This window comes from Aspergillus flavus, chromosome 8, assembly GCF_009017415.1.
Source record: "Aspergillus flavus chromosome 8, complete sequence".
NCBI lineage: Eukaryota > Fungi > Ascomycota > Eurotiomycetes > Eurotiales > Aspergillaceae > Aspergillus > Aspergillus flavus.
Window position 1 is genome coordinate 1,134,632 of NC_092403.1, and position 21,825 is coordinate 1,156,456.

The 21,825-nt window shown below is 47.6% G+C and overlaps 5 protein-coding genes across 5 annotated transcripts; all 5 read left to right on the forward strand.

The window, feature by feature from the left end:
* Positions 1-58: 58 nt before the first annotated feature.
* Positions 59-5,405, forward strand: F9C07_2287226 (putative two-component sensor protein histidine protein kinase; the record flags this gene model as incomplete). Its single annotated transcript, XM_071510889.1, has 2 exons — positions 59-3,288; positions 4,032-5,405. The coding sequence occupies exons 1-2, from the start codon at positions 181-183 to the stop codon at positions 5,403-5,405; spliced, it is 4,482 nt and encodes a 1,493-aa protein (XP_071367306.1). The 5' UTR covers positions 59-180.
* Positions 5,406-9,558: 4,153 nt separating this feature from the next.
* F9C07_2287227 (putative aminobutyrate aminotransferase) lies at positions 9,559-11,422 on the forward strand (the record flags this gene model as incomplete). Its single annotated transcript, XM_041295444.2, has 4 exons — positions 9,559-10,063; positions 10,122-10,468; positions 10,521-10,973; positions 11,050-11,422. 4 exons carry the CDS (start codon positions 9,562-9,564, stop codon positions 11,287-11,289), a joined length of 1,542 nt encoding a protein of 513 aa, XP_041151379.2. The 3' UTR covers positions 11,290-11,422.
* Positions 11,423-12,849: 1,427 nt separating this feature from the next.
* F9C07_12572 (uncharacterized protein) lies at positions 12,850-13,689 on the forward strand (the record flags this gene model as incomplete). Its single annotated transcript, XM_041287591.1, has 1 exon — positions 12,850-13,689. The coding sequence occupies one exon, from the start codon at positions 12,850-12,852 to the stop codon at positions 13,687-13,689; it is 840 nt and encodes a 279-aa protein (XP_041151378.1).
* Positions 13,690-15,762: 2,073 nt separating this feature from the next.
* F9C07_12573 (transmembrane amino acid transporter protein-domain-containing protein) lies at positions 15,763-17,262 on the forward strand (the record flags this gene model as incomplete). The annotated part of the gene is made up of 2 exons (XM_071507857.1): positions 15,763-17,145; positions 17,206-17,262. The coding sequence occupies 2 exons, from the start codon at positions 15,763-15,765 to the stop codon at positions 17,260-17,262; spliced, it is 1,440 nt and encodes a 479-aa protein (XP_071367307.1).
* A 722-nt stretch (positions 17,263-17,984) lies between these two features.
* Positions 17,985-20,557, forward strand: F9C07_2205826 (Aldehyde/histidinol dehydrogenase; the record flags this gene model as incomplete). Its single annotated transcript, XM_071509616.1, has 7 exons — positions 17,985-17,988; positions 18,976-19,315; positions 19,345-19,387; positions 19,445-19,816; positions 19,851-19,915; positions 19,975-20,386; positions 20,444-20,557. 7 exons carry the CDS (start codon positions 17,985-17,987, stop codon positions 20,555-20,557), a joined length of 1,350 nt encoding a protein of 449 aa, XP_071367308.1.
* Positions 20,558-21,825: the final 1,268 nt, after the last annotated feature.

The window sequence follows — 21,825 nt, forward strand, 5'->3', positions numbered from 1 at the left end:
GGGGTGGGGAGCCTTAGCCATGGTCCAGGCTCCGAGCTTTCGAGCTCGACCAGGTCGTCGCCACTTCCAACCTTGCAACTTGTCACCCCACACTTATTCTTTTCTTTTTTTACAACTACACCACAATGTTCGCGCTTCTTGTTGTTTTCACACATCCATGCTGTGGCTCGGTTCGTCGGTATGCTGTCCGCAAAAGACTCTTCTCCTCTTCTCCATCGGCGGGGGAAACATGAGCGGCGAAACGAGCTTATTCGTGAGAGAGAGGTGCACCAGTATGGCCATTCTCACCATTCGTTCGAGCCCCAGTACTTATCTAACATCGTTAATTGTTATAGGTACCTCCCACCCCATAATCCCTCGTCCGAAAAGGCTTCATCATCAGATATCCTGACCAATCTTGCTCAGCTGACTGCACTTCAACTGGGCGCCGATTGTGCCGTTATCTCTCTATGTGATCGCAAGACCCAGTATGTCCTGGCTGAGACACCCTCGGTCGCTCGCAGCAAGCGCGAACGGCATCGTGACCACACCGCGCCGTGTGATCACGCTATGGTTGCGTTTATCGAAGAGAATAGTGATTGGTTCTTGGTCGCGGATCTTGCGCAGGATTCACGATTTGATGCATATTGGTCAACACTCCCCCGGAATTGCTCTTATCTTGCAGTCCCGGTTCGAACTTCAGCTGGCGTCGTCATTGGAATTATCGAGTCATATGGGAGCGCCCAACGCGATGAGTTAGATGATGAACAGTCACGGCTTCTCCAAGATCGGGCAGGTACTGTGCTGGACCATCTGGCGACATTGCGAACGATGCGCGAAGAGCATCGTGGCGAGAGAATGATTAAGGCGTTAGGTGCCTTCATGGAAGGGAAATCGGATATTGACAAATGGGTCGTCTCCAGCCTCCCTGGACGGCAACCTCCTATCTTGGAATCATCTAGATCTCTTGACCCTGCGACTTCCATCCACTTTGCCAACAGTCAGAAGACACTAGATATACCCCCGTCCCATATCCCTCAAACCGAACTAGGCATACCATTACGCGGTCGTCGAAATTCCTATCGCTCCCGATCGCCCCCACGCAGAGCACGGGGAGGGTCTCTAACTTCCGAAGAGACGTATTCGGTTCTCCACAGGGCATCGGTTTTAATCAGGCAAGCGCTGGACGTGGATGGCGTTGCATTTCTGGATATCAGTACGTTTAATCAGGAGCGCCATGGTCTTTCATCTAAAGCGTCGAGCAATTCACGGTCCCGATCCCCGGGTATGGCCGAGCACGAAAGCTCGACGGGCCATGTATTGGGCTGTTCCACAGTTCAGGGTGACAGTCGGGATATAACTGTTCCAGCGTCACTTTTGGGAAACATGGTCCACCGGTATGGCAGGGGTGGTATTTTCCATCTTGATGAAGACAAGCTTTCGCCTTTGAGCGACGGGTATTCGTCCGATATCGATGGATCTTGCTCTTCGCTAGAAGATATGGCGTCGAGTTACTATGGCATTGACAGGCGTCAGATCTCTCAGGCGTTCTCCGATGCGACCAGCATTGCATTTTTCCCTCTTTGGGATTTTCAACAAAACCGCTGGTTTGCGGGTTGTTTCGTCTGGACCCAAGACCCCGGGCGTCTCTTTGCTGAGTCCACAGATCTAACGTATCTTGCGGCGTTCAATAACAGCGTCATGGCAGAAGTTTCCCGTCTAGACCTGCGAGCCGCGGATCGCGAGAAGGCTGACTTCATCTCGTCGGTATCACATGAGTGGCGGTCTCCCCTACATGGCATACTCACTATGCTTGACATTCTCCAGGAAACTAAGGTGACGAATGTCCAACGGTCTTTGATTGACATAACCATGAACTGCGGGAAAACCCTCCTTGACACGGTCAATCATGTCCTAGATTATGCCAAAATCAATAGCCTTCTTGGACCAACGACGCACGATCGAACGCTAGAGAATGCCGAAACGCCTCAAGGTTCCCAGCTTAATGCTCCTGCTTTAATCGAACATGTGAATATGGCTACCTTGGTTGAAGAGGTGGCCGAAGCACTACTCGCTAGTCAGGACTACATGGGCCGCAATGCGGAGGCCCTTTTCTCTGCCACAAAACAAACGGCCGATCGGCCTTTTCGCGAGTCAAATATCCCCAATTCTGTTCCTAGGGCAATCTTTGCGATCGTGGATATCGAATGTCGAGAAGGCTGGGAATGCCGTGTCTCCGCTGGTGCCTGGAGGCGAATTGTACTGAATCTCCTTGGTAACGCCCTGAAGTTCACGCCGTCTGGATTTGTTCAGGTAAAGCTGAGACATGAGATGGTGAAGGTCGGACACGATACCCTGCCGGCTATTCTCCTCCAAATAAGCGATTCGGGACGGGGAATTTCACCCGGCTTTACATTTTCAAACCTCTACACGCCATTCCAGCAGGAAGATTCTCTCTCGCCAGGCATTGGTGTTGGACTCAATGTAGTCTATCGCATCGTAGATTCCATGTGTGGACTGATAGACCTAAAGAGCGAACCTAACCGGGGAACGGTGGTGAGCGTCCTCCTGCCTATAACCCCAGCCTCGCGACCGTCCTCACCTTCCATTCCTTATGGGAACCTACGCGAGAAATTGCAAGGGAAAACGATATCTCTATTTCCCAACAGCTCCGAATATGGAGACCTGAAGATAGAACCGGACATCTTCAATACAATGTTGCTGAGCATGGAGACGATGATCACTCAGTGGTTTGGAGTGCGTGTTCTTACGCCCAATGAACGGGATCATGAACATCCGGACATTTTCATCATTACTGAGCATGAATACCGCTATGGTGAGGCAAAAGAAAGCGCGGCCACTTATTCTAGGAGGTCGAAGGCCCGGAAAAATCCAAAAACATCGTTTCCCAAGATTGTCCTCTGCACGCATGCCCATAGTTGGTTCAATCAACCCCGAGATCCCTCGGAGCCAGTGGTCTTTCTTCAGCAGCCGATTGCCCCTAAGACTTTAGCTTCTGCATTGATGAGCTGTATTGAACACCGGTCTCAGTTGCGGGATGCGGGTGACAACAGAGTGCACGAATCAACCACAGCCACCCTTGACGAAATGTGCCAACGCCAATTGCAAATCACCACATCTAAATCGCCAGAAGACAAAAAACAAGACGACAAAGAGTCAGATGGAAGAAATTCGGTTGTTCATGGACCAGAACCTACAAAAAAGCAAAACTCGGTATCGTCTAATCCAGAGGATCCAATTGCACCATGTAAGGTTCTCCTTGTCGAGGACAACGATCTGAACCTCAAGGTATGAAATTATTGATGCCCTGTATACTACCTTGTTGACTGTGAGGCCAGATTCTACAAACTACCATGAAAAAAGCCGGGTTTGCTTATGAAAGTGCTGTCAACGGGCTTGAGGCAGTACAGAAAGCGGAGAGCGAGACCTTTCAAGCAATTATCATGGGTAAGTGAGCACTCCTCCATCTTCTAGCCCATATATTTACTAGTCAAGATCTCTCCATGCCGGTCATGGATGGTGTAACCGCGTCTCGAAAGATACGCGAGTATGAAGATAATAATTCCTTGCGTCCAGTGACGATTATCGCTTTGACTGCAGTCGATACCCCGGCCATGAAGAGAGATGCAATGCGGAGTGGTATAGACGTCTTTCTCACGAAGCCAGCCAATATGAATCGGCTAAAAGAGATTATATCTTCGCTGGGAACCTAATTGTTTCTCGAAAGCTCATAGCTCACAATCCGAGACACGGCGTGATGTGGGCTATGGGCTGGATGCACCAGTTGTACCTGGTTGGGCCCTCTATGATCCAAGGTCGGGAATATTGACATAGCGGCTTTTGTGGTCCTTGGCACAATTCATATGACTACTTTGAGACTCCATCAGCTAATCCCGAGTATGACCCCTTGGATCCACCTTGGATCCACAATCGTCATGATCGAATATTATTGGTTGGGATCTAGGATGATTCATAATTAATCATCCCCGCATATCCAGTGTCGTTCGGCTTATATATCACGACAAGAACAGTCACTCCCTTCAGAGGCACTAGCCTCTCGCATCATGGATTCATTACATGTAAAGCTGAACTTCCTGGGTCAGCTGCCTGCCCTCAGGCTCTACACGCAAATCTGCCTCTGCTTTCCGTTCGATGCCTCATCTGATCACGAGATAGTCAGGACCCTAGAGAATGGCCTCGAAAGACTGTCCACCAATTTCCCGTGGGTAGCAGGCCAGATAGTCAGTGAAGGCAGCAGCCACAACAATCCTGGCACATTCATGATCAAAGCACTGGGGAAGACTCCACCACTGGTTGTGAAAGACTTCCGTCATGATCCCGACGTTCCGACCATGGACGATTTGAGACGCGCCGACTTTCCCTTTCGGATGTTAGACGAGAACATCATTGCTCCTCGGAAAACCTTGCCAAGCCCTGACGAAGATATTATCTCACCGGCCTTTCTTGTCCAGGCTAATTTTATTCACGGCGGCCTGGTCCTCACTCTTGTTGGCCATCATAGCACAATGGACATGACTGGTCAGGGACAGGTTATCCACCTTCTCTCGAAGGCATGTCGTGGGGATACATATACAGGATTGGAGCTAGAGTCAGGGAACTTAGTGGAGGGTCATCTCGTTCCCCTCCTAGATGGCTCGTATGGACCCGGGCCGGAGCTTGACCGTCAAATAATCAGGCCGGGAGCCCAGCAGTCATCTGTGCTTCTCCCAAAGTCCACTTGGTCATACTTTTCGTTCAACAAATCTTCGCTCGCTAAACTAAAATTGCTTGCTGAACAGTCGAAAGCATCAGAATTCATCTCGACTGATGATGCACTGAGCGCCTTCGTTTGGCAGTCGGTGCTTCGTGCTCGCCTGAAGCGGCTATCACCAGCTCACAACACAACATTTGGCCGTGCTGTTGACGTACGGAAATACTTTGGCATCCCTCCGACATACACCGGTCTCATGCAAAACATGGTATACCACACCGATACAGTACAAGATCTACTCGATAAACCTTTAGGTATCATTGCCTCACAACTCAGAATGGCAATAGACCCGCAGACGTCTTCTTTAAGGTCTCGCACCCGCACGCTAGCGACATACATTGAGTCTCTCGTAGACAAATCGTCCATCTCCTTCGGAGCGAGTTTCAATCCCTCGACGGATATTATGATTAGCTCGTGGGCAAGTGTCAACTGCTATGAATTAGACTTCGGATTCGGCCTTGGAAAGCCGGAGGCTGTGCGACGACCGCAATTCACTCCGGTTGAAGGGTTGATTTATTTCATGCCCAAGAGGTCCGATGGCGAGATTGCTGTTGCTGTCTCGTTACAGGAGGAGGATATGGCGCGGTTGGCGGCGGATGAAGAGTTTACGAAGTTTGGCAAATATATCCCTTAGACAAATAGATATACCCTTGATAAAGGTACACGATAAATACGTTATGTTCAGCTATTTATTTATCTAGACCACCTATCCCGAAAATAACCAGCTCGATAGCCGTCTACCCATGACTATAATTATTTAAGAAGGCTATGCCAACGTTTCAAGTGTGCACACTGTCTCCTTTCCATGGCCTGGTCATAAAGGATAGTCAAAACGGAGTAGAATAGAATCTCGAATCCACAAAAAAAAAAAAAAAAAAAATAAAAATAAAAAAAGAAAAAAAGAAAAAAAAAATTGAAAAAGAAAAAAAAAAGAAAGAAAGGACCAAGGAACTCGTCGCTAGGAGTTCCAGTGGAGCTCGATTAACTTGACCAAACAAGCAGCCACCGCATCATCCATTTCCCCTGGCAGAACTTTTGAATGTTTCCATGACGTCGAACATTGAAAAGTGTATACTTTGCGTAGTCAGCATACCAATAGATACAGCTCTTAAAGGTCCTACAAAAATCTACAATGATCAATACTCCCAAGTCGTAATACACACTCAGCACTTCTCACGTCAAAACAACCCCATTTGACAGAGATAAGAGGGGTATAACTATCGCCAAAACACCACTTCCCACCTACGAAGTCAAGGCGGTCTCGCTAGCCTGCCTCCCCGACCGCCTTCCCATTCAATACGTACGATAATTTCTGCCTAGCTCAGTGGAATTCCCGCCGACCGTGGAAAGGCCTATCAGGGACATGCTTCGTATAGCGGCAACGAAGGAGGGCCTGATCACCCGGTCTTTGTGTTGGTAAGGAGTGATCGGCAACTGCTTCAGGTATTTGCGGCTGCATTGACGGATATAGTACGCGACAGGTCCGAGGTCTTGACGGTCTAGGAGGTGCAGTGTGTCTATCATATAGAAGTTTGGATGTTGATTTCAGTCTGCGTGAGGGCATCATAGAACATATGAGTTGAGCACTCTGCCTGACTAAACAGCAATACAAAACGATGACCTACCTCATCCAGTATACGTCAGTGGTCTTGGATGATGAATGAGATCCACTGTATCCGTCTGATCAAAATACATCATGGTGATAATGGAGACAATTCCCAGGTCATTCCATAGGAGTTAACGTGTATGCACGATGAAGGGCTGCCTACAACTAGGCGAGGGGCTCATCGAGAGCATGAGAGCTGAGCATGGGAAGGCTATTCCAGGCCTCTCAGAAGACTAACGAGTACCCTACTCCTAGCCTAGGTGCCCTGACAATGTCCGTTATTAGTGAGCAGGAGAGTGTAAACTAGATATCCTGGGTAGAGAAAGGTCGAGATGAGTAGTGTGGGTCTTCGGATTCCCCGTCTATGACCCAAACGGGCTTGCACACAATGCCAGAACAAGCAACCGAGCAAAGAGGATTCAGCATACTAAATAGTTTTGCGAGCGGACATTAGGTTTAAGAAAGCCAGGTGACGGGTTTCACGTTGCACGGCAAATGCAGAAAAACAGCGAATGGATATTCAGCGTAAGCACTTATCTCCCATGATTGAGGAGGGTCAAGCTAATATTATGAATTTTCCGGCCGCAAACGTAATAGCAAGCCATCTGTGTACCTCTTTAGGTAAATACAAAACTGTACAGAGGGATAATTACGGGCTAATCATGTGCTACCACGAAGTCCCTCGATGCCGGGAAGGTTGGAAGAGGGCTCATTGGCCGCTCTCTGAGCATAAACCAAAAGTGTTTTCTTGTTACGGAATTTTGGGGATAAGACGTTTGACTGAAGAAGGCGGTTGAATATCTACAAGTTATGGTTTACTTTCTTTCTTTTTAAGAATATGGGGACTTAGGCACAAGCAAACGTTTGGGTTCGTGGCGCGTTTAGCTTTAACCATCGAGATGGACAACCTAGATGGGGAGTGTAACAGACCGACATGGCGAAAAGGAGACATGTTACGAGAGCTACGAGTGCTAGCTACCCGGAAAATATAGGCATGACCGGGAATCGCTAACTTGGCAGGTAAATGTGGACCCAGGCCCAGTCTTTGGTCGTGTATTCATGTCTGTTTTTTGAGATAGGATAGCACCCGAAGAACAGACTAAAAGCGAGCCATTACGGCCACCCATGCATACGGATGCCAGAGGACCGGTGCTATGGTCTGTGTAACAACTACTTTGGCTCTTTATCGCTCCGGGTCTCGACTGTAACGAGCCTGGGCAGGCAGACAAACTTTGTTGCATAGGGAAGCTTCCGCTACTTTCTATTAGGAATCGCGACGTCATTAGGTCCATCGTCCTGGTATGCCTATGTTAAACTGTTTGCCAGTCGAGCACAGATAGCTGTATATGAGGTTGAACGACCTCCATGGGCCTGCATACGACTTTAAGCTTCTTATAAATTTGGACGAGAAAGTAGAGGAACAGTACGGTAATGTACGTTACCGCAGACTGAGTCAATTGGTCGCATTGACCTGGTAGCTGGAAAGATGATGGGATAAAAGAGGGGAAGAAGTTAAGTTGAGATGCCAGGGATCTTTGGCCGTCGAAGCCACTCACGTTACCTGCTTTCTGAAATGCGAGTCGTCAATTGGAGAGTGAACATCAGAGCACCGCCACGATTTATGGGTTGTCGCATACTAGCCTACATCACGTCGTCCGGTCCCCTGCAAAGATACATCCTGCGGTACGACATATAAAAGGAGATCGAATTGACGATTCACTTTGGCGAGCAACCTTTCTGATCTTAGGTAGGGGGGTGGTGAGCAAACCCAGTTAATGCACACCTGCGTAGGCGCTCGACCAATTATTCCGACTTATACGTGCATTAGCGAGTTTCATCCCAAGTGTCAGAGGTGGCTGCTGATGTAGGTGTAGTTTGTCTCAGCGGTCCTACCAACATTTGGGGCACTCAGCTACTCCCATAGGCGGACCTACGGTGCCTGATGGCGTGCGGAATTCTCAAATGTCGGCCAGGGTTTAGCCCGGTCTGTGGTATATATAACGCACTGTAGAGACGGTTGAAATCAGAAGTTGTACTGCCCAGCTGAAGCATTGCTAATGGCGTGGACTCCAGAGACTATCATCGCTTTAGTTACCCTCCTTGTAACAAGTCCTTCAACATTCTTAATCGTATGGAAGTACATCAGAAGAAAAAGACGGTGCACCGGTGATAGTCAGCTCTTCCTGTTTCCCATGCATGCCATTCGTAGTGCTAACCGCTTTTTTGCTTCTTCTAGAACTCCAACGAGGCGAGTCCCCTTGCACGTCGACCCCGTCGAGTGACCTAAGACCTAGTCGTTGCACTTGCGTACATCCTGAGGTCGCTCTTGAGATGGGACTATACCGGGAGGGAATTTTCATGCCGACGGTTGTACTTGGGATATGTCTGTTTACCGTGGAAGTTCTGACAACAGCCTAGTATACCCATGTTCCTCCGCGAAATTCCATGACACGACCATGGCCGAGCTATTGTGGCCACGAACCACGCTTTGAGATTTCACCAGCATCAACTGCAAGACCTGTACGGGAGTGGGATTGAATGATTTGCCTATAACGGAGGAATGTCTGCTTTACTGGAGGCCAAGCGGCCATTGTGTTGCACGTCCCGAGATCGTTATTACGATCGCTTAATGTCTAATTAAACGTATGATAGAATGTTAAATTTCCGCACCTTAAGGATATGATAGAAGCATATCAAGGAAAAACCTGCGTTAAGGTCGTAGAAATATAACATAAACTCAACGGTCGATCTTTCAATCAAGTTTGATGAGGGGGAATTATCGGATAAGGAACCCGAACACTGTATGCAAGCTTATCGCACGAACAACTCATGAATACAAAGCGGGGAATAGGATCGACGTTTAGTTAGTCATATCAGGGACCTGTTCGGGCCTTGAAGATAACCAGCGAGGAAGGTGGAGGGGGTGCATCTGCAGTCCCTCGGAAGCTCGGAAGAAGGGGCCTATCCGACTCTTCTGATCTTCGGCGATCCAACAAATCGGACCCGCAGGTGACGTTGATAACCAAAGAGACATGCTTTCCCAACACTGGTTTAATCTGAGAGGTACAGTATGCCCGTTAGGTGAACCCATGTATGTGGCTAATCGGCCGAGTCACCTGATGCTACCCCAAGTCAAAGCAAGTATATGTACATCCTTCGTCGGGTCGATTTTCCTTTAACCCAGATGTTCTTCGACCATCTTGGAAGCAGTATTAACATAGTCATGCGTTCCACAGTGACCCGGTCGCTGTCCAATGCCACACGAGCTCGGAAAGGGTGCATTTCCCTTCGCCGATTCTCCCTGACCACCGGAAAGCATAAGCTGGTGGAAGCAGAGAAGCAGCGCGATGGCGAACAAAACCACACATCTACTAACCTGGAGAGTAGAGATAAAAGTGCTATCCTTCACTCAAAACTGGACACGAAACCTCCGACAATAGTAAGCAGCAATGGGAACTACCTCATTGCCGAGGGTGGACGGGAGATTCTCGACGCCAGCGGTGGTGCTGCAGTGGCTTGTATCGGTCACAACAACTCCCGCGTCAATAATGCCATAATGCGTCAGTTGCAAAGCTTCAGCTATATCTACGCTCCATTCTTCACGAGTAAGGCGTCGGAAAAGTTGGCCACGTTGCTATCCGAATCGACACAAAATCAACTATCTAAAGCTTTTATTGTCAGCTCTGGTATGTCATTCTTAGATGATCCCATCTCATCGGAGCCTGTAGCTCATGGCGCCATCAGGTACCGAAGCGATTGAGGCGGCATTAAAAATGGCACGTCAATACTTTCTCGAACTACCAAACCCGGAACCGTCCAGAACCCGATTTATCGCCCGTCGGCAGAGCTATCATGGGAACACTCTTGGATCCCTTTCATTGGGAGGACATGTTGGGCGTCGGGCACCTTATGCACCAATACTGACTACCAATGTTTCCCACGTGTCCCCATGTTACTCATACAGAGGAAAGAGAGCAGAAGAATCTGACGAAGACTATGTTGCGCGACTGGCACAAGAACTGGAAGATGAATTCCAAGCCGTTGGCCCAAGTAACGTGTGCGCGTTTGTCGCTGAAACTGTTTCAGGAACAGTGAGTTTCTATCTCGATATTTTGTTCGATTATCTAACGCACACGCTCACAGACATTGGGTTGTGTCCCTCCCGTCGCGGGATATCTTCAGGCGATGAAGGAGGTTTGTGATCGCCACGGAGCGTTGTTTATCCTTGACGAAGTGATGAGCGGTATGGGCCGCTGTGGCACGCTCCACGCATGGGAGCAAGAAGGCGTTGTGCCCGATCTCCAGACGGTTGCCAAGGGGTTGGGAGGTGGCTACGCTCCGATTGGAGCTCTACTGGTCAACAAGAGGGTTGTTCAAGCTCTGGACAAAGGAACTGGCGCATTCGTACACAGTCAAACATACCAGGGCCATCCAGTTGCATGCGCAGCGGCCCATGAAGTTCAGAAAATCATTAAGGAAGAGAATCTGCTTCAGAACGTCCGGAGTTTGGGCGAGTATCTGGGTAACCGTCTGAAAGAACAGCTTGGCGACCACAAACATGTAGGCGACATCCGTGGTCGTGGCTTTTTCTGGGGTGTGAGTATTGGCCCGCCCCTAATCCGAGTGTCGGGATGTCCCTGGAGCCGGCAAAGACTTGCTAATATCATCGTAGATCGAATTTGTGAAGAATAAAGAGACCAAGGAGCCATTCTTGGCTGAGCAGAAAATCGCACCTGTGATCCACAAGACTGGATTATCGGAGTACTCAATTTCCTTCATCCCTGGTACAGGGGTTGCAGATGGAAAGAATGGCGATATTATCCAGATTGCGCCGCCATACAATGCTACCAAAGCAGATATCGATTTGATCGTTGAACGGACAGCGTTGGTAGTGAAACGGGTGCTTGGATGACCCTAAATCTTTTCTATGAGATATTAAGTTGTAGGAGCAGCATTAAAGATATAATCTAGGTAGTTGATATGTCCAAGGCCGTGTGGTCGTTGTCGGGTAAACAGTTAAGCATTAAGTTGCACATCCCATAAATGCTTTTAGAGTAATCACTCTATTTAGCAAACTCTATACCGTATAGTGCGAGTATGACAACTGGAAAGTTGTGCATGGTATCCAAGTACTACTAATACGTGTGCATTCGAACCTTTTAACAGGGTTCATGGTAACAAATACTTGACTAAAATAAAGCGATTCTATACAACACCCAGACGAATCTCTATGTTTATTGAAACTCGGGCACACTTGAAAGGAAGATATCGAAGGATTTCATCTCTCCGAGACCGTTATACCGTAGCCACAGCACTTCAGTGGAGAATAAGGAACAGAAGGTTATTAAACACCGAAGGGGAACTGGGATGGCTACTATCGCTGCCCTTTCTATTGTTCTAACATTCAGACCTTAACAGACCTGAGTTACAAAGGAAGCTAGACAGTCAACTTAGTTTATCATGGCGGTTGGAACTCAGATTCCAGGTTTCTGCTGAGGTCGAATTGGTATATAATTTCAAAAACGACCTCCTCAAATCCATACTATCAGCCTTCCCTATGTGTAGTTTTACACGAATTGTCTATCTCAGGTGTAGGTTCAAACAAAACAAATGCACCCGCCGGGCTTTAAGATTATTGCAAGTTCATCATATATCCATGTCTATTGTTCTCGGCTTATCCAATCCCGCATCTTGTATGGAACCTTCGAACAGGAAATAGAGCTCCTATGGAGAGCATCTACCTGCCCTTAGCAAGAGTAGCACTTGATTGATAATGTATAGTAGACTAAAAGTTTCATTAGTAGCATGCTTTATTGCATATTTCCGCCTATTTTTTGTTCGTGATTGTGCCTCTTATTGAATTATCACCTGCCATTCACAGTTGAAAGCTTCTCTGAAAGTTATATCAATAGATTAAGGTATCATCAAGATGACTCAAGGAGTATTCACGCCAAGATTATATTAGTCGCACTATCAATTATCTTACAACATAGAAGTACTTTTGTTTGCAAATTAGTTTGCTTTTACTGCTACATACAAAAGATAATGTGAAGAAGACAAAGTTTCAAACCACCCCCCTATACGAAAGAATCTCCTTATCCTGAGCTGGATAGTTCTGGAAGAGAGATGCACTGGATCGTTGGCATCTAGGGATGTTATGACAGTTATATATTTGATAATAGTCTATTCTTAGACATCGAGGAGATAGTAGGTACTGCCATACTATATAAAGTCATGTGAGCGTCACAGCCTTTTTGTGCTCAAGTTGATATTACATCAAAATTTATCTTTATACGTGAGTCATCACAAACGTAATTGGAACACTTACATGTATGACGAAATCCCAAAGTTCCCTTCCTGGCTTTCATTCTCCATCGTTTTCCTGATCACATCGTCTTTCTGGCCACATCGTTTGGCACCGATCTTAGAATAAAGAGGCCTATTTTACGGCTTAGCGAACTTACGTTTTGAGATGGATCTCCTCACTGAACTCGAGAACCTAGCCCTCGAGGCTGAGAACGAGAATGAGAGCAACATTCTCGAAACTGGACTGGTCCATAGCCACAGACCGACTACTCAGCTCAAGGCACAGAGGTGTGACTATACAACGACTTATCTCGTTAAGCTCGAAGGGCCATTGAACAGCCCTTCAATTATACAGCAGATTGCAGGGCTGCTGGAACGACCACTTCTAAAAAGAGGGGAAGGAGAACTTGGTGATGCCAGCTTCTGTCTTATCAAGGGCACTACCAGGCTGGCAATACTCTCAGCATTTTCAAACTATACACCTACCTTTATTCGAGTCAATATGGCAGATAAGCACCTCTCCAACTACAGCATATCACCTAGCCTCGGCTCCGATATTGATACTACCCTTCCGCATAATCGTGCTCCAAGTACGAATCAAATATTCCTTCCTACTCAGAACCAGTACCCTGTTTGGTACTTCTTTTATGGAACACTTACCGACGCCGAGACGCTTGCACGGAAAATCTGTCTCCCCGTACTACCTGTCCTTCAACAAGCCACGGTCAAAGGTGGTAAGATGAAGATGTGGGGCGGAAAATATAAAGCTCTTATAGATGGTCCCTCCTCATCCGTTGTTAATGGGTGGGCATACGAAGTCAACTCTGAAGAGGAGGAAGAACAACTCCGGTACTACGAGACTGACCAGTATGAGGTCGTGAGGTGTGAGATACATATCGTGGATAGTGGAGATATCGTTAAGGGTCTTACCTTCAGATTCATTGACGATCGATCACGGGTGCGGGAGACTATTAGTGCCAATCCTATAGCGGATCAAATTGAGTAAACGGGCACATCAAAAAATTTAGCATATGATGCCAACAGCGACCCACCAAGTCTAACACTATAAGTGCAGAGATTTGCTTAAACTGCGTGATATACTTGACCTACTGTGATCATAGTTTACTCAAATTGCTTTTCGGGTTAGTTTCGAGAACTACGCCCAGATATTAGAGCACGCAAATGCATGATAAACGTCCTTAAATCTACACGACATGTAACGCCTTCATCTAGATAAATGTAACCATGCAAGGAAGCCTGAGTGTGCAGGTCAAAGTCACAAGAGCCGCTGATACTAAAAGGTAGACACATAAATGTTTGTCCGTAGCCGATTTGAACCCACCTTCTGGAAGATTGACATCAGGTTGAGCGTCTCGCATACACTCACAGGTCGTACTCTTTAATAGGATAGATTACATCGCAGCTGTAGCACATGTGACTGAGGTGTATATATTCATCTCGTAAGATCGTCTAGAACCGGAAGCCGTAAATACGAGCGCCCGATTTATGGATACCACCTCTCGCTAAGTCCTCATTTCTAGGAAGGCCAAACGAGTTGGTGAAATTCATCTTTGGCGATGACAAGCCTCAATGGCCATTTGCAATGAAACACAATTCACAGCAAAGAATTGATACCAGCTGTAAATAGATACGGAGGTAAACTCTAATGGCTATTGAGAACTAGAGTCTCGTATCACTAACGCAAGGGGTTTGATGGTTAAGCGTGGGCAAAAGAAGTGCCAAGGAAGCTTCTGCCCACACTGTGCTTTCTTTGACCACGTGTAGCCCGGAAGTAAGGGACATAGATCACCGAGGCCACGTAGATAGTTAGATCTGACCGAGAGATTCGTTACCGAAAAGTCGGTGTTAATGGAATATACGTAAGGGGTGTGCAAGTAAACGTGGCTGACTGAAGCTAGTCCAAGCCGCGGAATCCGAAACTTCAGACATAAAGTTGAGCGATACGCGTCGCCGTCAGCTTATCATTCTCATAAGGTGACGATCCTGCCTATCTGACCCTATTTTGTCGATAATGACCCAGGTTATTTTGGCTTGAAACAGATATAGTGAGTAAGCGGGATAGTCCTCAACCAGAGGGGACTGCTTTCACGGAATTGATTCCGAGCCTCCTTAGCCGACGCTGAAACTCAATCCCCGCATTGAAATGCTGGATACCACCGGACAATATCTCGAGATGATAATATGGCTAATAACCCTCGTTAGATATAGCTGTTCTCTGTTGACATTGGTGCAGAATATGAACTTTATTTATAATGTCGGAAGTAGTACAACTCATCGTTGCAAATCCGCACGGCATCCACCGCGGTGCGGATGCAGATTGGGGGTTCAGTATCCGCGGCGGGTCGGATATGATAGGGTCAGCATCCGCACGGCTGTGCAATTCTAGTACAACCCGCCGTGGTATAGTACGTTATGTCAGTGACTCGGTCTAGCATTCCTCGGGCTAGTATGACTGCATAAATTCGGCAAGGGACGGCGAACTTAACGTAAGAACGGCAGAAAAAGATGATAGTGGAATTTCTATATACCGCGAGCATATGTTAAAGCTCAAGGTTCTCATAGAAGCTTGTGAGTCGACCAGATCTAGAGCCTACTGAACAGGCTGGTTGCAGGCGCGGATAATGGACTGGAATGCACTATGTCCGATTTGGTTAGTACAGTGGGTCGGTCCGCAATCATATCTAGCTAGGAACCAATCATTGAGCGAACCGCGCTGATTAAGGCGTTGGAACGAACCCCGGATGCGGAGATGAGCTCAACATCCCCCTAGTCTGATACGTCATTTCAAAGACTTCCCGTGTATAATCGAGGCCATCGCGACCAATGCAAGGGCTGTCTTGCATACGGCTGATGGGGCATGGGATCTAATACCCATAATGCAATTCCCCCGGAGATCTCCGTGTGACCCTGTAATGATCTCCTCGTGCCAATTCGATGCTACCGTCAAATAGCGTCTCGTCCGTCAGTGCTTTGAATTCCGATCGGCTGGGTTGCAATTCATGCGCAATTCCTCCTTTTTCCTTCCTCTGCATCACACGTTTAAACATATCTTGACAGCATGAGGAACCAGGACGAGATCACGGATGCTGTCACAGGCCATGAGGCAGACCGCAACAGCACACGCAAGGAAAAGATCGAGTGGCCAGACTCTCCCGCCTCTGAAGTTTCGTTTTCCCATGGCAAGATCACTAAGACAGTGGATGATGTCGAACAACGCATCATCGAGGCCGGTGAAATAAAATACCATCGGGTTGGATGGGTACAACTCACAGTCCTATTGATCGTCGAAGCGATTGCATTAGGTGCCCTGTCAATTCCGTCGGCCTTTGCCACCCTTGGAATGGTAGCTGGTGTGATATGCACGGTTGGGATTGGTATGCTTGCGATATACACGTCCTACATCATTGGGGAACTGAAACTGGCCCATCCATCCATACGACATTATGGTGATGTTGGGACTTTAATGGCAGGACGTTTTGGATATGAAGCATTCACAGTCATGCTCATCTTGTCATGCGTTTTTGTAACAGGGTCGCATTGCTTAACCGGCACCATCGCCTTTCGTCACATTACTGGAAGCGATATTTGCTCTCTTCTGTTTGGCGGCGTCTCCGCCATCATCCTGCTGTTGCTGTCAATTCCCTCGTCCTTTGCCGATGTGGCCTGGCTTGGATATGTCGACTTCGCATCCATCATTGCCGCAATTGGTATTACTATCATTGCGACGGGAATCAAATCTTCGAATACCCCCGGTGGACTGTCAGCAGTGAACTGGTCCCCGGTACCCCAAGGAAATCCGAATTTTGCCGAAGGTTTCATAGCCATTAGCAACATCATATTTGCCTATTCTTTCGCCACCACCCAATTTTCCTTCATGGATGAAATGCATACCCCCAAGGACTATAAGAAGTCAATCTGGGCGCTCGGCCTCTTGCAAATAGCGATCTATACTATTACGGGCGCGACCATCTATGCCTTCGTCGGACCGGACGTCGAGTCTCCCGCGCTTCTATCGGCCGGCCCGCTAGTTAGCAAGGTTGCATTTGGTATAGCACTTCCGGTTATTTTTATCTCGGGCTCGATCAACACAATTGTCGCCGGTCGCTTAATCCATCAACGGATATATAGCAACAGCATCACCAGATATATTAATACGACTGGGGGTTGGATTACGTGGCTTACTCTTATCACCGTCATTACGGTAATAGCATGGGTCATCGCTGAAGCCATCCCTTTCTTTTCAGACCTGTTATCCATCATTTCATCTCTTTTCACGTCTGGGTTCTCTTTCTACTTGCCTCCAGTGATGTGGTTCATGTTCCTCCGTAAGGGGAAATGGTACTCCAAGGAGAACCTACTTCGCAGTGTTGTCAACGCATTAGTTTTCCTCTTCGGCGTGGCTGTCTTGGTTTGTGGCCTATATGCCAGTATTCAGGATATAGTAAGTTAAGCCACACCTCCCCGGGATCTAAACCATCACGCGTACTCACACTATTTTTAGAGGAATAACTACCGAACCGGCAAGGTCCATGGTGCATTCACCTGTGGTCCTGTATAGCACGCTTGGTTATTTGTTCATATTCGTCGACCGTACTCGGTTGCCGGTTTCCTTGCATAGCATCACGGCGCAGGCCAGGTGGCTTCTTTTCATCGAGGTATCATACAATCTGAAACGTATATAGCGAGCGGAAGATGATTCCCGTCGTCATGCATTGTTGGAAGACATGTACCTAACATAGCATAGCCGAATAGCTAGGCCGACATCGGTACATATTGTTTGCCAATCCCAATCGACTAGAACAACCATATGGTGTCAAAGTTGCGCCTTGAACATCGTATTCCTAGCATTCTTCGTTGTGTGTGTACAAGTTAAGAAGTCGAAGTATAGGGCTCCCTGGACGTAAATTATATGCGGCGATAGGATTCGCACCTCAAACGTACCTATCTATCTATCATTCTGATATTTCTTGACTACATTCTTTGTGCTTTTAGAGACAATACAAGGTCAATGACAAACGATGTGTCAGGGAACACGATAAATGCTTACAAAAATGCTAATGAACTCAAGGTAAGACATATATTCCTGCGGGAGTACTAGTTTTATATCATATCGTCTCGTGGGTGGAATGCCTGTCGCAAAGAGTGCGAGTGTTGATTAATGCAGTGTGAAATTCTTCCTAGCGTTCAAGATCCACCACGTGAGGATAACAATTAAAGTGACGAAATATACAGCACACACGTAGTTCATATTGCTCGCTGTAACTGGGTAGGAAGGGGGGAATGAGTACATCTGCAATATGCTAGCTTATATCTATAGGGCAAGCAAAATCAAGTTAAATATTATCGTTACGGACAAAGGCAAAGGAAAGAGAGAGAGGGGGGTTAACAAAGAACAAGCAGAAGGGATACTAACCACAAGACTAAATAGTAACCAGGCGAGTAAGACGTAATTGCAACAGCGCCCAACCACCCCGAGCCAAAATGGTCCACGTTGAATGTTACACCGTCCCTTGATCAGCAGCCATATTACTGGACTACTGTATGAAGCGTACAGTAGAATGACAGCGGCGGTAACCATGCTGTTAAACGTGGTGTACGATCCCAAGTATAGACACCCGAGAATGCTAACGATCATAGTGCTAACCAGATGGCTCCAGACCGGCACCAGCAGGGTCGGATGAACTTGGGAAAGGTACTTCGACCCAGGAAGCCCGTTGTCTCGAGCGAAGGACCAACATAAGCGCGTCTGCCATGTGTGGGAGGCGATTAGGCACCCGCATCCTGTGAGAATAATCATTGATGTAAGAACGATCGCACCGGCCTTGCTATCAAGAGGACAGCTCGGCAAGGGAAACTGCGATACATCCATAAACAATTGTGATTATGATGAGACCATAGACAACTTGCACGGAACCTCCCGATTCAATTCCAGTGGCCAAAGCTGTAGATATACCAAACCAGGAGTTAGCGAGCGAGAAGCCCATCCCAATCGCCGACAGGAGAGAGAAGTTCTTCTGTAGTTCGTAGAACCCATCAGCAGCTGTGGTTGACTTATTACTACATGTAATTCAGTTATTGCAGGATATTCTACTTACTTGTGTAGTGATCGGAGAGGTAGCCTCCCATCTCTATCTCCTGGTCGGTCTTATCCCCAGCGTCCATGGTTCAACCCTTGGCACTATAACGATGGAGGCTGGAAGATATATTTGGATAGCTAAGAGCAGTCGCTTGGACCTAGAATGGCGATTTAGCATATTATGCCTTGCAAAAGATCAGGGTACAGCGCATTCCGGATTGATATGCACCCTTTCCCCATCAACAAACACGGTCGTCTACGAGAGAGGTGAAACCACCATCCCCGAAGCGGAGAATGTTTGTCGGGACGCGGCCAAAGCCTATCTCACGTTCCGAAAAATGCCCTTTGCGCAGCGAAAGGAGATCGTAACCAAAGCGTTAGGCCTGATTCAGGAACGCAAGCAGAGTCTCGGAGAGGAATTGACCGTTCAGATGGGCCGGCCAATTGCGTTTGGCGCGAAGGAGGTAGAAACGATGCAAAAGCGCGCTGACTACCTCTTGATAGCCGAGGACGCTCTCCAGCCAATACCAGGACAGTCGGAAGCGGGCTTCAGACGCTGGATAGAAAGGAACCTGTCGGGCGGATCCTAATTATCTTTGCTTGGAATGTGAGTTACGTTTTAACTTATGCCACCTCATTGATCCCATGGATGCTGATCGTTTAGTTCCCTTACTTGATCATAGTCAATTCCTTAATCCCCGCCTTGCTCGCCAGAAATCCAGTTATATTGAAACCATCGCCGCAGGCTCCATTGGTGGGCGACCGCATCAAGGAGATCTTTGACGAAGCTGGACTGCCTCCCGCTGTCCTGCAGGTCATCCATTCAGGAAGTACGAAAACCTTGAAAGAGTTAGTGAAGATTCCAGACATAAATCTGGTTACCTTCACTGGCTCAACACAAGGCGGTCGCTTGATAAGTGAAGCGACCACGAGCCGCTTCGTTCCAGTTAGTCTAGAGCTCGGTGGGAACGACCCTGCGTACGTGAGACCGGACGTAGATATACCTTTTGTTGCGGAGCAATTGCTGGATGGCGCAGTCCAATGCAGGTCAATGCTGCTGCGCCGTTGAGCGTGTTTACGTGCACACCGACATCCATGACGCTTTTGTGGCAGAGGTACAAAAGGCGTTGGCCCAGTCAGTATTTAGTGGCCCACAGACCAGTTGTGAATTCTTGACGCTGACAAAAGTTCCAGATATAAACTTGGAGATCCCAGCGGTAAGACAGTCAACGTCGGCCCAGTAATCTCACGCGCGGCTCAGAAGTCGGTTAACTCCCAGATCCAAGATGCGTTAGCCAAGGGTGCCGTCAATTCTACGTCTCCTAATCCGACCTTTACCAGCGCACCGCGAGAGGGTAACTACGTGGTGCCTACGGTATTAACACAGGTGAACCACGATATGGTCGTCATGAAGGAGGAAACATTTGGACCCGTGCTCCCTATTATGCGAGTATCCTCGGACGAGGAAGCGGTGCAATTGATGAACGAGAGCGACTACGGCCTGACTGCCAGTGTGTGGACTCAAGATCTAGCAGCTGGTGAAAGGCTCCTCAAGCTGCTTGATGCCGGAACAGTGTTTATTAACCGCTGCGATTATCCGAACCCTGTCAGTATACCTGCACTTCATACGAATCTTAGTGAAGTCGCTAACCACCGCATACAGCATTTGGCCTGGACCGGGTGGAAGAACTCCGGGATGGGACACACTCTAGTACCAAAGGCATTCGATCCGTTTGTTAAGTTGAAGAGTTATCATATTAGGGAGAAGCAGGGCTAAACCACAAATTTTGTCTGGTTTTAAGACCAACGACTTTAGGATATATCCTTTCTCGTTGGTTCATTAGAGGACCGTTGTTCGCCAGAGCTGTACCGAGGCATATATAGGACGAACGCCTATCGGCGGCAATACGGCGAATCTGTAGGAAGGCTTGACTCCTATGGAGTAACGACAATTAAAATGTGACATGACTATGCATCTGCAGCCTTGACCAAGAATAATTACGAGGGAATTACAACATAGTTCTATCCATAATTCGGAGCAGCGAATGGTAGGGTGACTAACAGGGGATCACCATGGGCTAGATTCTGTCGGACTTGAAGAACAAGGAAGCTTTGAACTCCGATATGCACAGGCTAGTTACAACCTCACGCATAGAAACGAGACTATACAGCAGTGAGCAAATAAAATGGAGATGTAGCATCTGGCAGTCTAAGAGTGTTAGGAAATACTACCTTGGATTATAGGCAGCCATTGAATTGATCCCACTCCAAGTAACGTGATCCTGCACCATGCCGACTTTGTGAAGCTATACGGGTTCGTATTATAGATCCTTCAATCCCACACCGCGCCCTTTCTGGGCGCTATTTAACACAGATTGAGTAATGGATATCCACATTTCCTAATCCGTCTTATCATAATCACAACCTGCACTTCAAATATGCTCGTCACACCACAGCCACCCCCCTACTGAATTGAAATCTTCGTCGGGGGTAGGCAGCCATTATCCAATCCGCATTCGTATTCGTGTGCACTGCCACGCGGTGTTTTAGGGCTGAAGAAAGGGTTGAGTCTCCGATAGGCCAAACGGCTCCCCGTTAAACAGACTTATTTTAAGCTTGGCTCCACATTTAATCGTTTTGTGGGGCAGACTATTCCACCCTTGGTTTTTAATGGTGTCTCGCTTTGTGGTTTGTGAAAACATGCCGCCGAGATTTCTCAGATCTAATACCGAGGATTATTCTAGGTAGCCCCTTATTTTGGCTGTCTCTTGAGGGTATCTTTCAATTATGTCAATTCTTGCCTGTACCTTACTGCCGTAGCAATTGACGTGCAATGAGCAAATTAACTCCAATGTCCAGCAATGACACTAGAGAAGCACCATTCTAGAAACTAGCACTTGGTGGAGTAAGGCCGATTCCGCCCAACGGGGAAATCCGAAACGTCCTTGTGAATAGGGTTCACCGCAACCACTTTCCTTCTGAATGTGAAACGGAACCAAGGCCACTAAAACATTGGCTTCCTGGACCCTGCTGTGACAACTCAGT